At 40.8% G+C, this 21389-nt stretch overlaps 1 protein-coding gene across 4 annotated transcripts; it reads right to left on the reverse strand.

The window, feature by feature from the left end:
- Nucleotides 1-1608: 1608 nt before the first annotated feature.
- Nucleotides 1609-13552, reverse strand: LOC140253176 (carbohydrate sulfotransferase 9-like). 4 transcript variants are annotated; one of them, XM_072338606.1, is made up of 5 exons: nt 12009-12341; nt 8142-8253; nt 7971-8048; nt 6407-6551; nt 1744-5977 (listed from the first exon to the last, which is right to left on the reverse strand). In XM_072338606.1, the coding sequence occupies exons 4-5, from the start codon at nt 6498-6500 to the stop codon at nt 5136-5138; spliced, it is 936 nt and encodes a 311-aa protein (XP_072194707.1). In that variant the 5' UTR covers nt 6501-6551; nt 7971-8048; nt 8142-8253; nt 12009-12341; the 3' UTR covers nt 1744-5135. The 4 variants fall into 4 exon arrangements, with proteins under 4 accessions (XP_072194706.1, XP_072194707.1, XP_072194709.1 ...); XM_072338608.1 differs by having other exon boundaries at nt 8142-8298; nt 12009-12288; XM_072338605.1 differs by lacking the exon at nt 8142-8253 and having other exon boundaries at nt 1609-5977; nt 12009-12253.
- Nucleotides 13553-21389: the final 7837 nt, after the last annotated feature.

Raw genomic sequence — 21389 nt, forward strand, 5'->3', positions numbered from 1 at the left:
GAGATGCTTGAGATACAAGACTTCAGGTTAAAACGAAAGGATTGAAACAAACAAGGCAGCACGTACCTCTTTTTTCGAGTATTTCACTCTTGCCTGGCACACGCTCCACCACCAGATGGCCCCATAATAACCGGTTACCAGCTTCAAAGTCCTACGGGCACTTGATCTGTTAAATTTCCAAGGCTGAGCCAAAATGAAGGTCTCCAAAAGCCTATCCATGTGCAGCTGAAGTTTGAACAGCTCCAGATTCATGTATGGATTAGAATCCAGGTCTCATGTCCTGCAACCTTTGGATGTAGGACCATGGTTCGGCCTTAACAACATGAAAGGATTAAAAATGATAAGAAATTCACATTACAAAAAGGAACATAATCTGGAACAAACCTGAGTTCACTCTTTCAATCCACGCAACGCTCCTAAGTTCAGAGAACTGGAAACAGCTTAGGGCATCTTGCTTCAGGAGAGGTGGAGACTGTCTGAAACTGCAGATAGTTCAATTGGAGCAGGGAAAATGAAAAATCTGTGAAATATAGCCAGGGTGCAAAGCCTGAGAAAAGGGGCCTGATGAGCTGCTGAAAAACATCTTTGTCAGGCAGCTGCAGGCAGCAATAGGTGGGAGGGTCAGGAGATAAAACCAGGAACTTAGCAGGGAACATTGGTACCATGAGTCAGCAAAGGAGAACTAACAAATTCTGGCACAGATGGACTCCTGGGATCCTGATTCACTGTAATGTTAATCAGTATGATGGCTGAGATTTATGATTACTTATGCTTTTCCTGTAAAAATAACTCTTATTAGAAGCAGCACTGTAACTGTACACCTGCATATATTCAACACCCAAAACTTCCAAGAGGGCCTCCTGCAATTTCAGGCACTTCAATCAGATAAATTAACCATCTATTTTGATTTAGTTTGCCTTAATTTATGTAAGCTATATAGCATTAATGTTATTTTAATCATACAGCACTATCTGGCATATAATTCTGGAAGGGAGATAAGAAGTGTTATGATAGGGACAAGAAAAATGGGAGACTGTAGAGATTCTATCTTTTGACACGTTAGCATTCTGAAGTTGGAAGCAGTCACCTCCCAGCTGTGAGCTGTTTTACCTGAACAATGACTTGCACTTGGTTTTCCCCTTGGTCAAAGGACATTCAGATTAGCTGCAAGAACTTGAAGTTTGATTGCTCACGCTGTTCACCTGTAGATATCTTTTATTCTGTTGGCAGCAGCAGTGCTTTGGGAAGTTTTCAGAACAAGAAACCACTAATCATTGGCTGCCTGTTATTTTAAGTTGCATTTAAAACTGTATGAAAAATTAAGACTATTAAAGGACAGAATTGCTGATAATATATATTTTTTTTAATTGGAGGAAATGTCTGTTTAAGGAAATAACTGGTGACGTTCTCTGTTGTAGATGTACATCAGTCAACCATGGGATCTCTTATACCTTCACAAAGACTTGAAGGAAAGCAGCATTTGACTTTGCATGAATTTTTTGCTTCTCTTCCTTTCCCACCTTAGCTTCATATTTTACCCAAACTGGAATGTCCATTAGTACTTCCTAATTCTGTGAACTCTTCTCAAAATCCTGTGAGACAACCTTATATTAATGTACTGAAGCAGCCAAATGGCTTTTTATTTATTGTTGTCAAGTGGCTATGTTAATCTGACGGAACAGCCCTGAGCACTGTGGTCTTTCTTTACAAACAGATGTTGTTGAGAAGGATGAACAAATAGATGAATGTGTTAACTCACTACCATTTATTACAGTAATTAGATATAAAGCATAGCAACAGTTATATCATGAACAAATATAATGATAAATCAGAAGATGAATTATAGCAACCCTCTACCCCTTCTAATCTACTCTGAGATCTGAGCCCCTCTCCCCTCCATGCTGCCTCTATCCCTGTTCACATCTGCACACACCCAGCTTCCTCCCAGGAAAACAACACCCAGAGTTAGAGCTGAAATGAAAGGAGTTTCCCAGACCTTCTTCTCCTGCAAAGGTGGGTGGGAGCCAGTTCAGCTTGGAGCCTCTATTCTGGACAGTGCACTTGTAGGGAGGAGAGTGCAAGAAATTTCTCTACCAGGTCATCAGGAGTTGTCTTCATTCCAAGGTCATCATTGTCTTCTCCTTTTCACCATTAAGTGTACAGGTGTCTTGAAATTCTTGCAGGCTAATTGCAGGATTATGTCCAGAGCCTCATTATATTACAGTACCAAAAATGAAATAACGATAAGTCCTTTAACTGGAGAACTGGAAAGGCTGTTTAGTGAAATGAGCCCCACGGGTCACCTGGGGAATAAACCAAGTGGCAGTCCGCACTGACAGCATAAAACAAGTCACCATTGTTTTCAGTAACTCTGAAATACTGCAGAGCTCATGTGCTCCCACCTCACTGAACAGCAGCTCTTGGGCGAGAGATGTTGTGGATTATTTGCAAGCTGAGAGACAGAAATGTAGTGAGCATGTTATAACAGCCAGCTTATAAGGTAATGGTCTTCTTTTTTTTCCTGTTTTCCAGCAGTTCAACTATCATCCTCCTTTTGTTAGTGTTGATAATACACAACTGTTCTTGTACATTGCTTCCTCCTAGAACATCTGAAGTTGTATGTGCATGCTTAAATCCTCCACAACTGTTGTTGTTGAGATCCACACCTGCTAGACATAATTACAGCAGCCAGTAGTTCCTGGAAATTTACTGCCATACAGTTTGCATATAGGTAAATGCTAAATCTGAAAGCCTGTCGTGAATAGCTATAGTGGTTTTTCTGCATCAATAGCCCCCAGTTACTGACTAGTATTTGGTGACAAATGAATTACCCATCAATTTTCTGTCACTGCTGTAGGAAGTGTATATATGTGATCCTATGTGAAAGAGGAAATAAGAATAGAAAGCCACCCACACATAACAGCAAGAAACTAGTGGGGAGTGTTAACACTAAAGTACTGACAAACATCTTCATCAGTATCATTTCTTCAGACATTTCCTAGGCTGGCTGGCGGTGGCAGAAAAATTGAAATACCTGTTCTGAAGCTTACGGCTCTGGAAGGAATTATCATGCTGAAGGAAGCTATCAAGCAAATCTTAATTTCCCTCTTCTTCCTCTTCACAATCTGGCAAAAGATAGGAGTAGTACATAGCAGGAAATGGCACTAAATCTGATCCAGGGAAGAAAAAGGCCACAGACTTAACTGCAGTGGGAATCTTTTCCAGCTTCCTCGGCCTCAGCACAAATAAAGTAATGATTGTAATAAATTAAATTTAAAACAAACAAACGTGCAAAGTACAGACTTTCCAGAGAGGCGAGAATGTTGGGGGATATTAGGACTGTATGGATACCAAATGTGGTGATCCAAAGCCATGAATCACTCTGAAGAGAATCAGAAGATTTCTATTTTTTAAAGTTGTCTTGCTGAGTTTGCTTAGGCTTCTTGCTTTGGAACCTTTCTGTATCAAAGCTTTCCAATTTATGAAATAGTCATCCATTCAAGAACTGCCAGACACAGAACAGCAGTCCTGGCCTTGTGTGCAATCAGCCATTGAGAAGGGCTGCACACACCTTCTTCTTCTTCCTCTACCTCTTTCCATGGTCTCACTGTCTCCAGCTGATGACCAGCGTATCACTTGAACTTATCTTTGGAGTAGACGCCCTGAATCCCACTGACTACACAAGAAGCCCTCCTCACAGTTCTCACGATTCAAATCTCATCACATCATCCACTTTTTCCAATCTCCTTTTTTGCTATCTCTGGGCCACTGTGCTGGCAGGAATGGCTATACAGCTAGTAGGCTCCAATGCAATTAAATTATATTGTCCTTTGCTGTGTAATAAGCTGTGTAATAAGCCACTGGATCGAGGCCAGTCTTTCTTTGAAGATGCAGCTGATAGGAAATAACTGCGTTTGACAGTGGGATTTAAGAGATTTTAAGTTTGCTCCTGAAATCAACATCCCCTAAAGGTTGCATTAATGGAAAGTTTCTGAAAATTGTTACAATTGACGTAATAGTAAATCATTTTCAGTGAGAGTAGGTTTCCAAACAACAGGGCAAAAGTACTTAACAAATCTCCCTGATCTAAAACCAAAGCTACCTAAGAGTGGGAGAGATGGATTATGTTTTAAATGGCTTCTCACACATGCTTCATTGTTTCCCTCACCATAACTTTGCAGTTAATTTGCATTCATCTTTCTGTAAGGTAAGAAAGCATCAGGAAGAGCAAATGTATTACCTCCACCTAAGTATCATACTCAGGTGAGTCTCCAAGGCTCATGGTCTCCAACAGGCACAGCTGTGAAAGGCCTGAACAGCATCACCTGTGTTGACTGGCTGATTAGTTGGTTGCTAAGTACTTTTGAAGAATAGGTCAGAGCCACATTTCCACTGTGACTTCAGATCCTGCATTGCCTCCATTGAACAGTCTAGAAAGTACCTCTGGTTTCTTCTCAAAGGAAGATATTTTTTAGACTTTCCTCTTAGATCAGATCATCGTATCCACAAAGGTGGCAAAAAGAATCAGAAGACTCTGAAGACACATTAGGGAAGCCCTAGCTGGACTGCTGCCGACTATGCTGCTTGATGGAAGAGGCTGGTATGTTGTGATAAGAGCACTACCAGAAGGGTATATAATCAGGTACTAAGTTCTCTATAACACAGCTCCAGACATCTAAAGTTGTTTGCTTCTTTCCTACAGGATGCACATCTGAGGCTTTTATAGACAGAGTGATTTAACACTAAAATATTCAATCTATTGCTTTATCTTTCTCTTAAAAAAAAATTAAAAAATCATTTTAATTAAAAAAATCTTTAAAACACTAATTGTGAAAAACAACATTTTTCTCTCTTCTCCTACCAACAGACTAAGAATCTATCTTTTAGAAGTAATCTTCGTGAAGCAAACATATCTATATGATCATCAGAAAGGGGGAAAAAATCATATAGGTGAAACACTGTACTGCAAGTCAGGGCAGGGATTTGTTATAAGAGTTCTTAGAATGAATAAAACCATGTCTCTAAACACCACTAAAATCTCTTCAGCAGTCATACACCCATCAAGCATCTGTAAGAACAAGTTCAGCTCATTTTGTATGAAATAAAATTTTCACTGTTCAAGCTGCATTAACATTTCAGAGAAAATAGTTCTCATATTTCAAAGTATAGTTGAACAAGAGAAAATCCATTTGATATAATTTTTTAATCTTCTCAATTTGTTCTGAGCTCAGTTGTCTGAGGTACTCCAAGGTGATGTCTCCATTAGTTCGTTTCTCTGAGCCATATCTCTTCAAGCTGGGGTACCGCAGGCTCTTTGGTGCACCAATTGCCTTTAGAACTTGCTCAGAATCTAACCCTAGAGTTTCATACTTGCCCAGAATATCATAGTGAATGTTGCAAGGATCACAGAGCAGAAACATGGGTTTCCAGTGAATGTCAAGAGTATTTGGTGGTTCTGCTGTAATGAAGCTGACAAACTCCTGGAAACTCACTTTTGCAGAGGAATTTTTGTTTTTCCTGAACATCGCCTTAATCTGATTAGCAACAGTGGTACTGTAGTATGGCTCAAAATGCAAAAGCTTGTCTCTGTAAGCCGATACCAGCCGTTCCAATGGGTGTCTGGTGAACATCACTTTGGTGTAATTGTTTAGGAATTCCTCTCGTACGCCAGGAGGGTAAGCACTCAGCCTTTTGATCAGCGAGGTTTGATGAATGTGGTCATGCTCAATTTCAGAAGCTTCCACATTCAAGCCTTCTTGGAGAATAAAAATAGTTCTCTTCCAGTTGGAGCAACCTACCTTGGGCACCTCACAGTAGGTAAATTTATGTTTGTGCTCCACAAAAATCTGGCTCGCAACATGAGAATCCAATTTACTTTTTAATTTAATGAGGTTGTTCTCCTGGCAGACAAAAGCCAGGGTGTTTCTGCGATCACGTTGAGCTGTCAGCCAATCTTCAGTGGGGCCACGAAAAGAATCTGCAACAAAGGAAGAAGTTTAAACTGCTAGTCTGAAATACACAAATCCTTTTCTTTGTTTAATTACCTAAGAATTATCTGTGTCTATCTCCCTGCATACATAGACAAAAAAGGGTGTTAAAAATCAATCTTTTCTTTGTTGTCATCTGACTCCACTACAGCAAGAATGCAAGAAACTATCCTGCTTATTGAAAAGTTCATTAAAATGAAAACTGTCAACGTGTTAGCTATATTACTCTAAGGAGGATGGGAGTTCAAACACTTCTAATACCAAATATCTTTTCTGTAGGTATCTTCTCATACATTACTAAGACCCCTATCAGAGTTACAGCAGCTTTTCTTACTTGGGCTTCACAATTACTTTCTAACACATTTGGGAAGGGTAGACTTGCTTCTAGAAACTGTTATGCTGGTAATTTCTTTACTCACCCATTAGATTTTTTTGTCTTCTACAGAAAATCCCAAAAAGAAATATCCCAAAAATAAAATTTGGGAGAAGGAAAATTAATGCCTTCGGATTCATAGTATTTTCACAGGAAGGAAGATGAAGGTACCTCTAAACTGGAAATCTGGCCTTTTGTCAACAAAGAAACATAATACAGGTTAGATTTTGTATGACCAAAACAGCAAAAATGACATAATTTCTTACAGTTTAGTTGAACAACATGAACAAACACACAGTCACATATACTAACTATTTACTGGTGTCTACATTAAACTGTTACAATATTTATGCAAATGAATGCAGCATTTTTACATACTCAAGCATTTAGCCAATATTTTTGCATTTTCTTGGCTGCAAAAGACCACTGTTAGACTACAAAAAAACAGAATTTGATCTTCAACTTTTAACATTTTCTCAACTCCATATCAATTCTCCCTTCACCATGTGATTAGAATCATAGAATCACTAAGGTCAGGAAAGACCTCTTAGATCATCTAGTCCAACTGCGCACCTACTGCCCCCACTAAACCACATCCTTTAGCAGCACATCTACATGTTTCTTGAACACCTCCAGGGATGGTGACTCAACCACCTCTCTGGGCAACCTGTCCCACTGCCTGGTCATTCTTTCAGAGAAGAACCATTTCCTGATATCCAACATGTGCATATAAACATATGTATGAGGGTTGCTTTAGAAGTAATGCCTCCTGTTTTACTTATTCCAGCCCACAGTGCCAGAGGTGGATGTTGGTGGTATGGCAGTAGAGTTTGAACCTTCCCACCGACATTCCATTCCATTGCATTTTGTTGCTGAGTGACAGATGGCAGCAGAGGGGCAGTCTGACAAAACAATGTCTGATATAAAATTGCATATGAAGAAAAGATGTGGAATAGAATTCCTCCATGTGGAAAAAAACCTGCACCCACTGACATTCATTGATGCTTGCAGACTATTTATGGAGATCAAACAGTTAATGTTAGCACAGTGAGGTAGTGGGTGGTACATTTCAGCAGTGGTGACAGTGATGTGAAAGACAAGCCACATTCCAGATGGCCAAGTAGATTTTATGAGAGGGGCATGCAGGTTCTTGTTCATTGCTGGTAAAAATGCATACCTAACGGTGGTGACTACATTGAAAAACAGCATTTTGTAGCTGAGAATTTGCTCTAACAAATAGTATTACTGTGGTCTTCATATTTGTTACAGTTTCCATGGAAATAAGTAGAAGGCATTACTTTCAGAGCAACCTATGTATTTTTAAACAATGTGCACATCTATGTGTTCATATATACACAAATATATGTACAGTTCAGAAACAGATTAATAATAGTTACGCTGGCATACTATTTGCTCCAAGTCAACTAACCAGGTGGGCTGATAAGGATATAAAGTCTCCAGGTGATAAACTTGCATAGGTGTGTCTCAAGCTAACTTTTTGGCAAAGGCAGACCTTGGCCACAGCTGAGCACATGGGTGATCTTCTGCACTCTACTAGATGATAAGTGGGACTTTTCAGATTAAAAGAACGAAAAGGCAACAATACTTACGTGTGTTCGTGACAAATTTGAAGCCACAAGTGAAGAAAGGTATCAGTAGGGCCAGTCACTGGAAGGCAGGGAAAATCTCTGCAAACAGATAACATTCTCAGCAGCTATGTTGCTTTTTCTACTTACACCCCGCTAATCCCTTTGAAAAGACAAATGTAAATACATGCTTACCTGTATGTGTACAGGTATACAGCAGGTGAGGAGAGCACGATGCACAAAAAAATGAACAGGAAAAAGCAAGCTTTGTTGGACACAGTTGCCCCTCCATTCCCCTCATGAGGATCTGTAGGCAGCCAAGAGATCTCCCCTCAGCTTCCCCATCTCTGAGCTGAACAAACCAAGAGACATCAACTGCCCATCACACGTATTGCCCTCTAGAACCTGAACCACCTGCACAGTGCTCCTTTGGACATTCTCCAATAGTTTCATGTCCTGTATTGTGTTGCTCAGAACTGCACCCAATGCTCAAGGTGAGGCAGCATGGCACAGAGCAGAGCAAGACAGTCCCTCCCCTTGCCTAGCTCACAGTGCTGGGCCTGGTACACCCTAGGGTACGGTTGGCCCTTTTGGCTGCTAGCGCACACTGCTGACTCAAACTTAACTTGCTATTAACCAGAACTCCTAGAACCTCTTCTGCAAGGGTGCTCTCTAGCCTCTCGTCTCAGTCTTTATGTATATCCAGTACTGCCCTGTCTCTAGAACTTGCTTGTGCTATATAAGAGCAGGTACAAACTCAGTGAGGGGACAACATAGGACCTGGACTGAAAGCTACTTAGTAAGAGGCTGACAGGGAAACCCTACAGAAAAGCACACCTCACTGCAGTGAGGCAGGTACAACGTTAACAACTTGTAGCACATGCACATAGCTAAGTCTTCTTCTACGCTGTTGTCATATCAGACTTCTATTATTGTACCAGGTTTCTTTCTGACCTCAGCAACTGCAATGCAACATTCCTCAATGCCATCATTAAGCTGTTATTTTCATTACATCACCATTTTATGTCTATTAGCTTCTCCTTTTCCATTTCATCTCCCTGTCTTGTCTTCCAAGACTTTTCTTGCCATCTCTCATGCAGAATTAAAAGCGCAGCTTTACCTTCTAATCAGTCGTATCACTATCCCCTTCTACCATTGACTGCTGCCAATAAACAGTTTCTGTTGTTTCCCCTGTTGCCTTCCTTCTCTAGAAGAAGTTTCTGAAGCACTTACAAATTGAGTGTATTTTTTACTTAAATTCACTCCTTAAAATCCTCCTTTTCTGGGATGCCAACACCACTCAGGCTGCCAGTATGCTAAAACTGTTACCAACCACCACACAAAAGAGCAAGCAAAAAGAAAAGCCAGTTTGGGGATGAAAAGAAACAAAGCAAGGAAGAATAAAAGAGGACACAGAAAAAAAAGCAGCGGAGTCCAACAGAAAAAATCCCAGAGTCAGGGAGCTGCACCGTGAGGATGTGTGGAGAAACTGGGGCCATGGGAAACAGAAACACTATGCAGCCTGCTCAAAAGATGCTATGGGGAAGGGAGGCTGAGAAAGGGGGGCAGAAAAGACACCAAGAGTAATTCCGTGAAGAACAAATGTTAAAGAAGATACTGTCAAGGAGCAACGAAGGGCAGATTTTCCCATAGGGATGGGCATCTGGGAGCCAGGTGCAATAACAACACAGCCAGCATTGCAAGGTGCCACCAGCCTGAGCCCATCCCCACTGCCTCTGAACACCAAAGACCTGGAGTTGGTGGCCAGGTTCAGCCACTATGATCATCAGTGAAGGCCATGGTGACAAGGTCCTAAGGGTGGGGCTGGTTGGGCCAGGCCTATGGCCAAGCAGGTCTCTAGGGAGCTGGAGCCCAGCCCTCCTGTGGCCTTGATGGGGCTGGGGCTGATGGCCCAGAGGTTGCAAATCTGGCCCTGGGCACAGTAGAGAGAACAATGGGGGTGTGCAAGGTTAGTCAGGGCCTTGTTTGTACTTCCAGGGCCTGGCAGACCACGTGAGAAGAAGATTTACATCTTCTGTCTGGATACCTGGTAATGGCTGTCGGACCTTCCTACATAAACTGCTAATTCAAAATCCCAGGAAGTATCAACTGCCACTTCAACCACTGCAATACCAGTCATGGGAGAGCAACTACTTTTTCATCTTTGGAATCTAAATGAGCCTAAGGGTCTTGCAAAGGAGGAAGAAAAGGGAAAAAGAGTATAGAAAAAAATCTTAGAAGATGGTGCATGCTTGTTTAACGGGACGCTGGTCCTCATAAAATCCCTCTGTGTTTCTTATTATACCAATTGGTAGGTCTTTGGTTTATTGCATGTCTTGCAGTTCCCTCTCATATTTCTCTTCTCATTTATTGTAATAGCAGTGTTTGCCTCACCATTCAGCCCCTTCCTGGCTTTTTACCTCCTTATGTAAACTTGATTCACTCATTCCCATCATTTCAAAAGGAATAACATAGCCAGCACTTTATTCAGCAGTCCCTGCCACTTAAAATACAGCCCCCAGTCAACCCTCTGGCTGCTGATCATCTAGCTATATCCCTCTTGTATTCCCTCCACTAGTATCCCCCTGGCATAACTAATGCTGATGATCATGATCTCTTTTCCTCTTTTTATGTCCCGGTGTATATAAAAGATTGCTGCTAAAACTGCTTTCCGTTTTTGCTCCTATCTCCTCCAACCGCTCCTACCATTCTAGTCTAGAATCCTGACTTGCAGGGTGCAAGACCATTTTGTTCAAAACCATGCCTCCACTATTTTTTGTTCTCCTTCCAAGACCCCCATACAGGAATCATGTACAAGTCCCTGCACTGGCATTCTATGATTGGTGTGCCCACTCTTTTAAAGAAATAACTTCTTCTCATAAAACAGCCTGACTCAAATTGACAAAACTGTGTGTATTCATTTGTCTCTCCTACATAAATTCAGGCCTACTTTTCCTTTCTTCTGTATTTCAGGATAAGCCATTCAGTAGAAAGGCTGTTTTAATTGATTTTCATGAAATGTGTGTTTACATCATACACTATGGCACCTGAAGTATCAAGAAGTTAGGCAACTGTAGGATTAAAGGAAATCACAGACAGTATGAGATGAAAATATCTTCTGGTTTTAGGCATCATAATCTTGAAACTAAAGACCTGACATTTCAGAGTATCTAACATTATAGTACACTCTAAGTTCAAAGTAGCCTTGCAGATTCAGCTACAGGTATGCTAATAATGCCTGCACATGTGGTTCCAGAGCCTGCTTATGTACCCAGAAAATGGAGAACAAACTACCTCTTAGAAAGTCTGAAAACCTGGATGCCTCAAACCACATGAGAATATTCTAGCAAATAATTCAAACTCATAAAAATTCTTTTCTGATTCACAGCAAAACTTCCCCCTTTTCCCCTTTCACTGTAGATACCGGCAAACCAACTGCACAGCCCTGGAGCATCCCAAAAGCACATCACCTATGAACTGAATACCAAATTGAACATACCATGTTTCTTTAAACAACAACAACAAAAGCTTTGGAAAACTATTGAAAAAAAATGTCTTAATGCAGCATCATAACACCATGCACAAAAAGCACTGTCAGTGATGAATAATTTATCAATCTTGATCAGTTCTGTGGTAGAATAGATAGGTAGAATAATGATAGAATAACCAATAGTGCAGCAGGTAATCTTCTGATCAAACCTGGGGCTAGCAAGGATGAGACCCATGACCATCAGAATTGTCTGCTGACAGCAATAAAAAGGTGAGATTCAAGCATGCTGGATGTCATTCCTGTCACTGATGGAGCGTGGTCCCTAGCACAGCTTCCACCTGCTTCCCCCACCCTCTCCATCAGCATGACCTGCTCAGATTCTTCCAATTCCGATACCCCCTGCTTGCACTCCACTCCCCAGCAGCTCTCCAGCACTGCCCTCCCCTCCTGCTGGACAAGTATGTGTGCAGGCACAAATTGTCCCCTAGTCACCAGCCCAGGTGGGCCCCCCTTACTCCCCAGTTCCAATCTCCAGTCCTAAAGCTTTTAACCCAGTCTTAGCAAATCCTTACCTCATCTCCAAAAGGCTTCCTCATATCATTTCCTGTCAGTTTGCAGATCCCGGTTTCCAGTTTCCCAGATGCCCATCAGGTCTCACCCTGATGTCTGTATGTTCAGCTTTCCCCATGCATGAGCAAGGACTTTGCTTGCTCTAACTGCCAAACTCCTCCCTTAATTTCCTTAGTTGATTTTACACACCCCTCAACCACAACACTTCTGAGCCCAGCAATTCAGATCTGTCTCCCCTTCCTCTTCCAAACCTCCTACACAGCGTCACTGCTTCTCACTTCTGAGCTCTGTACTCGGCACATCCCATGCTGTTCTTTAGCTTTCCTAGCAAATTTAGTATCTCCCAAACTAAAACGACACATTTTCTTTTCCATTCCCTCCCACACTAATTTTCTCACTGCCTTTCAAGACAGTTTCTTTCCACTGATTTCATTCTATGAATCTGTTCTGCCAGTTATCCTCAGCACTTTCCAAAAACATCTTGCTCATGCTTGCCCTGCTATTTAAATTGGGTGGCTTACTTCTCAGTTTACTTCCCTGTGCCACCTCAACCCAGCAGAGGTTTCACTGAGAATATACAAGAGGAATCTCCTTAACCTCATTTTTAAATGCTTTTTCCAACATCTGCAACGTACCTGAAATTCTCAGAGGAAAGGTTACCAGAACCACTTGATGTGACAAAAACGATCAGTTTCTAAAACACCCTGTATAAAAAGGCTATAAGCTATTTTTGCTGAAAGGCTTTTAAAAAAATAATACCCAGAGGCAGATTTCCAGCATGGAATATTGCTTGAACACTTGAAATTCTATGCAACAAAAATCCTATGCAACTGTAAATCGTATTGAAATGAGAAGAGTCAAGATGCTCATTATCCTTAGCAAAGCCAGAAAATGAATGAAAGCCTTTCTCTCAGACACCAGAATCCCTGCAGCATCACATTTTAGCTGCATAGTCAACTTCCCTGTTCTTGGCAGAGATAACAGAATGAAAAATAGGCAGTTAAAGCCACTTCATCGTGGTATGATTTCAAAAGCTAAACTATGTCCCAATTTGTTTACTGAGATTCCATGGTAATTTCTAAATGTATCGATTAAAAAGCGATAATAATAAAAAGCAACTCAAGGAAATCTTCCTTTGTGCAGATTTGGCTCCGCCATGAAAATCAAGGTAACATGAAAACAAACCAACTATCCAATTTTGCGAACCAATCAGATAACCTCAGTGGGAATTACCACCGCTTGGAGGAAAGAAAAAATAGAACACGACTCAGAAAAAGAGAAAGCAGGTCAAAGAGACACATTGTTTCATGTTACGCCTGGGTCTGCAAAGAAAAGGGAGAAAAGTTTAATATGCTTCTTACCTGAACTTCAGGCCAGGCAAGGTGTTCGTGTATCCACGCAGATGCCTTCCAGGGGAAGGATCTGAAACACTCTGCATACGTATTTATCCTCTTTTTGACTGAATACTGAGCTAAAAGATGCGACTGTTTCCTTCAGAATGTTTAGGTGATCATCTCAATTTGTATATTACAAAGCAGTGTGCTGTGTTTGTCTCTGTGTGTAACGAACAGCATTTAACCACCCCCCTTGTATGGTCTACAGCAGCTTTCAGAGCCTGCCAAGTGCTTCAAAAGCAGCCTGCCAAGAGGCTGCCTGCTAAGCAACCGAGAGGGAGGATAGTTGGGAACATGAGGGTAAAGGTAATCTGGTTGAGAACAACTGTGGTGTGTTACTTTTAGATGAAGAACAAGAGAAACAGCAATTCAAACCAATGACTCTGTGCAAGTAGATTGTAATAAACCCTAACACATGGCAGGTAATTTCTCACGGGAAACATAGCTAAGGCAGAAGGAATTCAGTAGAGTTGGCAATTGCTTAAAGAATTGATGTTTATGGTACAAGGACAAACAATTCCACACAGTAAGAGGATAGGAAGTATGGTCAGAGACCAACTTGGCTGAGCAACATGGTCTTCAGTGACCTGAAACACAAGAAGGAAATGTACGGAAAATGGAAGCCAGATCAAACTGCGAAGGATAAGGAAGAAAGAACAGCATAAGATAATGAAAAAAGTCAGAAAGGATAAAGCACAAATTTAACTGCCAAAAACAACAGATATAAGGGATAGCAAGAAGACAAATCTGTAATGGAAAAGAAAAAAACCCACAAAATAGTGATAGTTCATTACAGGAGGGTAAAGTACATTGAGCATCACTTTTCATAAGGGGTGATCAAATACAGGAGAAGCAAATCGTACAATGCTATTCACATTGATTGCTAACATTTTTGTAAGTAAATTAGGAAACAAAATGAAGGTGCTTGGAGTGCAAAACTACCTAAGAAAAATAGCCTTTATGATTCATTTTTCATCATCTATTGTCAAACTACAAAAATCGGCAATCAACGAAATTCCAGCTGTGCCTGTTCTGGGCCCGGTATGTTTTCATTAATGATGGATAAAGGAATGATCCTTCAACCTTGCAGAAAACACTAGGCCCATTGCATGATCTGCTGTATTCAGAATGCTCTTGTTAAATAAGAGGAAGTTTGTAAGGGAAAAAGAAATAGTGTAATGCACCTGTCTTTACAAGTGGGAGATCCTGTGTGGGACTAACACTTCATAAAGATGCAGGAATAGCAACTACCAATGCCACTTAAGCAGCCGTTCTATCAAAAAGGGCTATGAGAGTTTGTAGTCAATCTGAATCCACACATTTTTAAGTGACGTGACACTACTACAGGAAAGCAAGTTGTATATTAGAAAGACAAACTTTTTGTTTGTAAGATACATTAGAGAATCTTCCCATTATATTTCTGGTTAGCAGAGCAAACAGTGGAATTGTGTTCCGTGGCAAGGAAAACTGTTCTTGTAGAAGGCACAATAATGGGAGAGAGCACAGGGAAGAGCAAAGAAAATTGGGCAGAGGTCTAGAAAAAAAAAAGGGAATTTTGGGAATTGAGGTTCCTAAGTCTGAAGAACAGAAAGGCAAGTGAACACACAATAATATTCATCTATATCAGCTATCCGCAAAGAGGCAGGGATTAAACTGTTTTCATCTGTAGTGGATATTAAACAAAGGACTTAAAAAACAACGGCATGAAAGTTTACATTACATATCAAGAAAATCCATTACAAATGAAGATAAGGAAATATTTAATTTCTAGGTATAACTGATCGTCTCCTAGAGATTCAAAATGCAAGAGCCCTGTTAAGCTCTTTTCCAATAAGCATTGTTTGCAAGTCTGTGGTTCAGAGCAGTAATTGAGTACTTTAGAAGTCCTATCTAACCTCCCTAGAAAAGATATATTAATCAAAGTTTTCATGCTAGATCATACCAAGCCAAATTGTTTTGATACAGTGACTAAGAGAAACAGCAACACTACTGCCCAGATAGCACAATGCCACCTAATTATTTTCCTACAATATATCCCTTCAGCTCTTTTCCTGGATCTTCCTAATGGAGTCTGTTATATAAGTACTCATAGCTGCTCAAGCCTGCCTTTCCAGTCAGCTCTGCTGCAAACCCCTAAAAGGACACACAGCTCCTTTGCTTCAGGGGACGCTTATTATGATGAGACACGGAAGGGTGCTATACTAAGAGAAGTGAGATGTGGGGAGAAAATGTGGAGACATACTTTGTTAGAGGGCTGCAGAATCAAATTGCTGCCTCATCATCTCTGACATCATTCATGTGTTTCTTCATATAAATCAAAATCCAAGTTAATGTGATCTTAACGAAGTATCCTCACTGGGTAGGAAAGATTAAACTCCTGCCCATCCTCTAACTCGGTCTATGTATAGATGTGCTTGGCCAAAGAACATCGCATCCATGTCCATCAGAAAGAAAATCTGAGGAGTACGTGTTGTACTGATTCACAACAGGAGTCCCTAGGATCTGCGCCACCATTGCCACCAAAATCTCAGTGTTACTGACTACCCATATCGCTTGTGCAATTTGCTTATGTCAACAGTTTCAAGTGATTTTATACAGAAAAATACAGTGTCCTGAAGCAGTTTTATGCTTGCAAGAAGTTACTTTGTTGTCATTTCAGAAAATATTAGAAAGATTAAAATCCATTTGACGTCACTTTCTGACCTTTCAAATTTCTCTTGAATACTGAAAATACAAGATGCTTCAGTTCTGTGAGCCACATCTTTTAAAATCAGTGTAAAATAACCCAGCACGAAGCTCATGCTTACCTAACACATAACATTTATATAATACTCCCAGAGTCACAGAACATAAATTTTTACACAAAATTCCTCACCTTATGATTCTTTTCCAGGAAAATTTAAACTTTTCTGAATGAAAGTTTTGGTCAGACCAGTGTATTTCACCTGAGCACAGACTTTTCAACCAACCACATCCATCTAGACTCAACATGGGCTATCAGTGCCTGATCTCACCAAGTAAATGCCATCATATCTGCACCTCTGAGTCCCTCTTCTAGTGAAGATAAGGCATAAGAAAAATATAAGTTTGATATAAATATGCTTAAAAGTCCCAAAATCCAAGTTCTAGCATAAGAAAAAAGTTATAATTAGGACAAAGTTTTGCTTCTTATGGAACAAATAAGGTCACTGATATTTTCAGATTGGATAGATATCTTGAGACACTGAAACTGCTTCACAATATTAGCACTCATAAGGAAGTTGTCCTTGTTTTATCAATATTCTGTATCATGACATCATGTGACAGGCTGTTTGTTAGCATTCTTCCGCACGCAGTGACCTTTATAGCACCATTTTCCAGGGGCACAGTTTGCTTCAGCTGGTTAGACTGATGAGAGGCATTAACTTTATCCATTCTTATTGATAGCTACAATGTTTAAAACTAAATAATAAATAATATAAGCAACAGCTTTCCTACAACTTCTATTCCTCCAAAAAGAAAATAAGCAATAGCAGTGTCTAGCTAGGTTTAGGACCACTGATTATAGAGTCACCAGGGTTGGGAAAGACCTTGAAGATCATCCAGTCCAACCGTCCACCAATATTTCTCACTAAGCTGTGTCCCTCAGTTCCACTTCTGAATGTTCCCTGAACACCTCCAGGGATGGTGACTCCACCACCGCCTTGGGCAGCGCATTCCAGTGCCTGACTGCTCTCTTGGAGAAGAGGTACTTCTTAATGTCCAACCTGAATCTCCCTAGGTGCAACTTGAGGCCATTCCCAGCTAGTTACATGGGAGAAGAGGCCAACTCCCATCTCATCACAACCTCCCTTCAGATAGAAGTAGAGAGCAAATGTTACCCTGTAAAACTATATCTACATGAAGACCTGCATTAATACCCTCTGGAAAGGCCAACCAGTCAATAGACTAAATAAATAAAAAATGAATAAATAAAATGCATTTTTCCTCCTATCTAAGTATAGAGTCATCACCAAACACTTTTGACCACATCACTTTCAAAATTAATGCCTCACTGATCTGTTTGTTTCCCCCACAGATCCTAGTTCAGCCAAAATGTGGTAATGCGAGGAAAACAGAGCTTTTATGGTGGCTTTATATATAGTTAAGAAATCAGACATGGTATCATGCTGTACTGCCAGAATACAGGTTGTACAACTGTGACTACATGCAACAGATGGCAAACAAACAGATGTACAAACAAAGCAGGAAAATGAGGGAAATGGCAGAAGCTCTTTGCACAATCATAGTTAAATGTTACTGATCAAGGTATCTACTGCTATACCTTCAGAACAGAGGAATACTTAGATGTATAAGACAGGCCTCTCTTTTACACGTCTGAATTTACTCAGGGAATCTGCCAATACAGTTGACAAGAATTTCTAGCTAGTAAGCATTCCTAGCACATGTGAAGCCTGAGAAAAAGTGCGATCCTTCATAACAGTTTTCTGTGCTTCAGAACGACTGGTATATTTCAAAAGATAAAACTCAATAAGAAAAGTATAAAGCAGACTGTAAGAGAAATAGAAAAACAAGCTAGTATTTAGTTTGTATTCTCAATAAGCCTTGACATCTCCCTTTCAAACACTAGAAAGGAATGAAATGAAGGAAGCTTACTACCAAAACATTATGGTACAATTCATCATACAGGAGAAACTGCTCCTAAGTTTAGAAGTTCTGCTATGGGAAGACTTTCAAAACAGCTGCAGGCTTTGGTACATAATAATGTAAAAAGTCAGAGTATTCTGGAAATACTTCCAACAGTGAAATGACAGCAGCAGAAGAAATTTGTGCCTTTTTGGATTCTCTGTACATTTTCATGAATTAAAACGGGTTTATGGCATCTTGCTGATAGCTGAGAAGATCAGAAGTTTGAGAGGGAAAAATTCCTTGTGCTTTATGAGGATTGTCCAAGGTTTACTTACAGCTGTACTTACTCTAACAGAACAAATAAGAAATGCAAAAGAGGAAACTGCAGGCATTAAATGTCTTAATTATTACTAATCTCTATTATTAAATAATGTCTGAACAACACCAACGCTTCTTAGTACTTCTTGAAATCTACTGCCTACAAAACACCTAGCATTTTGTCTGCTTCTTAAATTCCCTTTACACTCATAATTACATACAATAATTCTCAGGAATTAGCAAACGCGTATCTAGCTAAAATGTTGTTTATTTGCAGTTTTCATTGCAATTAAGACACTCTAAAACAACAACACATCATTAGCCACTGCAAAATGATTTCTGCATCTGAAGAGACCGACTGAAAAGTCAACTGCCTTTGACAACACCAATCCTAAAGTCAGAACTGAGTATCCCTTAAGACACAGATACAGAATACAGATGCTCTGATTTTCTTGTGAAACACCTAGAAGGGGAATAAAGTCATATTCTACAAATACAGAAAAAAAAAGAAGACAAATACCTCTACATTTTCTGCCTCTGAAGCTGCGTGTTTGGATACAGCCTTTACAGCTCTGGCTCCAGTTTGCTTTCCGTTTACTTGATAGTGTAGCATGTATAAAAAGAAGGTGTAACCCTTGAATGCTACATGCACAGCACAACCCCTTCAGCCCTAACAAAGACGTACATAAACAATGGGCCAGTCCTACCGACAGCACTCCGTGGACTGACTGCTTGTGTTGTTAGGGGCAGAAGAGATGCAGTAACCTGGGCTTTCTGAGCCTGTCCCAACATCCACTGACACTAATGCAACATCTCTCACTGAGCTAATGGAAGCCTGAGGTCTGACACAGGACACAGCAACTCCCTGCAGTTCCAGAGGTTCTGCTGGGACTCATCTTTTCATTCCTTTTATACCCATCTTTTACTTCAGAACTGAGACTGTCAGCAGTGAAGGTTAGTTCTTAGTTTGAAAACCAGACACTGCGTGGTGAGACCCTGACTGACAGCCTGAAGACCTGCATCACTGGTGCTCGTCTATCCAAAAAGGACAACACTCCAAGAAACACACCCACAGCATAACCCTCGTGTCTTCTGTTCCTTTAGCACTGAACCAACACAATTTCTATTAAAAAACACTGCATTTGTTAATAATTGCTAACTTGTTAATGATTGAGTAAACAGTACAAAACTGTCTTAATAATTAATATTTGATTTTATTTTTCTTGTGAGAACAGCATTTGTTGACTCCTGTCTGTTTAAACAGAAAGAAAAAAGTGCCAGAGCACAAGTTTACTGGAAATCACTTCTCATTACATTTCTCTGTTGCATGTTTTTTACTTAACCTCTAACTGGCAATCAATAGGTTATTTCCAGAAAAGCAGCCAACCTTGATTAAAATATTGTTGGGTTGGTTTTGTTTGTTTGTTTTATATTATAGAGTCTGTCTTCAGCTCTTCTGTGTCAGCTCACCACCACTCCTGTATCCTTCTCTAATAAAGAAGATATGTGAATTTTTCCCAGCCTGAATTTGCCCAAACTCAGTCACCAGCCCTAGAACCACGATAAACATTTATCCAGCTATACTGAACAAGTTTCTATCATCAACCTTTGGTCCATGAAGTGCGACAAAGACAAGAATGAAAAGAAGTCAATAAAGGCTTGGATGACCTTGAAATGCACTCACTGAAAACAGAGCTCACGTATATCACGGAATCACAGAATCATAGGGGTTGGAACAGACCTCCAGAGATCATCGAGTCCAACCCCCCTGCCAAAGCAGGCTCCCTACACCAGGTCACACAGGTCGGCATCCAGATGGGTCTTGAATATCTCCAGAGAAGGAGACTCCACAACCCCCCTGGGCAGCCTGTTCCAGTGCTCCGTCACCCTCACTGTAAAGAAGTTCTTGCACAGATTCACGCAGAACTTCTTATGCTCCAGTTTCTGGCCGTTTCCCCTCATCCTGTCTCCACACACTGCTGAAAACAGTCTGGCCTCGCCACTTTGCCCCTACACACCTCAGATATCTATAAACCTGGATCAGGTCCCCTCTCAGTCTTCTTTTCTCAAGGCTAAACACACCCAGTTCCCTAAGTCTCTCCTCATAGGGGAGATGCTCCAGGCCCTTCACCATCTTTGTGTCCCTCCGCTGGACTCTTTCCAAGAGATCCCTGTCCTTTTTGTACCGGGGAGCCCAGAGCTGGACCCAGTATTCCAGATGAGGCCTCACCAGGGCAGAGTAGAGGGGGAGGATCACCTCCCTTGACCTGCTGGCTACGCTCTTTTTAATGCACCCACCCCAGGATGTCATTGGCCTTTTTGGCTACAAGGGCACACTGCTGGCTCATGGCCAACGTGTCGCCCACCAGGACACCCAGGTCCCTCTCAGCAGAGCTCCTCTCCAGCAGGTCTTCCCCCAACCTGTACTGGTGCATGCAATTATTCCTCCCTAGGTGCAAGGCTCTTCACTTGCTTTTGTTAAACCTCATCTGGTTTCTTACTGCCCAGCTCTCCAGCCTGTCCAGATCTCACTGAATGGCAGCACAGCCTTCAGGTTATTCTTCTGATTTCCCCCAGTCTTCAATATCTTCCATTAAGTACCAACAGAAGGACTGAAACTGGCATAATGAAAGAGACCACTAACACACAAACACTCAGCCTCCTTAAGCCATTGTTTGAAATGCAGTATTTTCCAAGTGCCTGAAGGGCTGCCAATGCTCTCTTGTTGTAAGAGAGCTTGTAGCAGGTATCAGTTACTATTCTTTTCTAGCAGTAGTCTTTTAAAGCAAAGACTTGTAACTTAGTGTATTCAAATATGCTTTGGAAATATTACAGAAATTCTATTTATAATTGCAAAATGTATTAAGTAAAAATCAAACTTAAATACTTTCAATCTCAACAGTAAAATCTGGGGGGGGGGGGAAATCCAAACAACTGAAACTATTACAATGGAAAACACTGTGCAACTTTAGAAGTAGGAGCATCTGTGTACGATGCCCTTTACCTTCGTACGTGGATAAGTATTACCATATATACTCATGCTGTAGTTCAAAGTAAAATATC

This window comes from Excalfactoria chinensis, chromosome 5, assembly GCF_039878825.1.
Source record: "Excalfactoria chinensis isolate bCotChi1 chromosome 5, bCotChi1.hap2, whole genome shotgun sequence".
NCBI lineage: Eukaryota > Metazoa > Chordata > Aves > Galliformes > Phasianidae > Excalfactoria > Excalfactoria chinensis.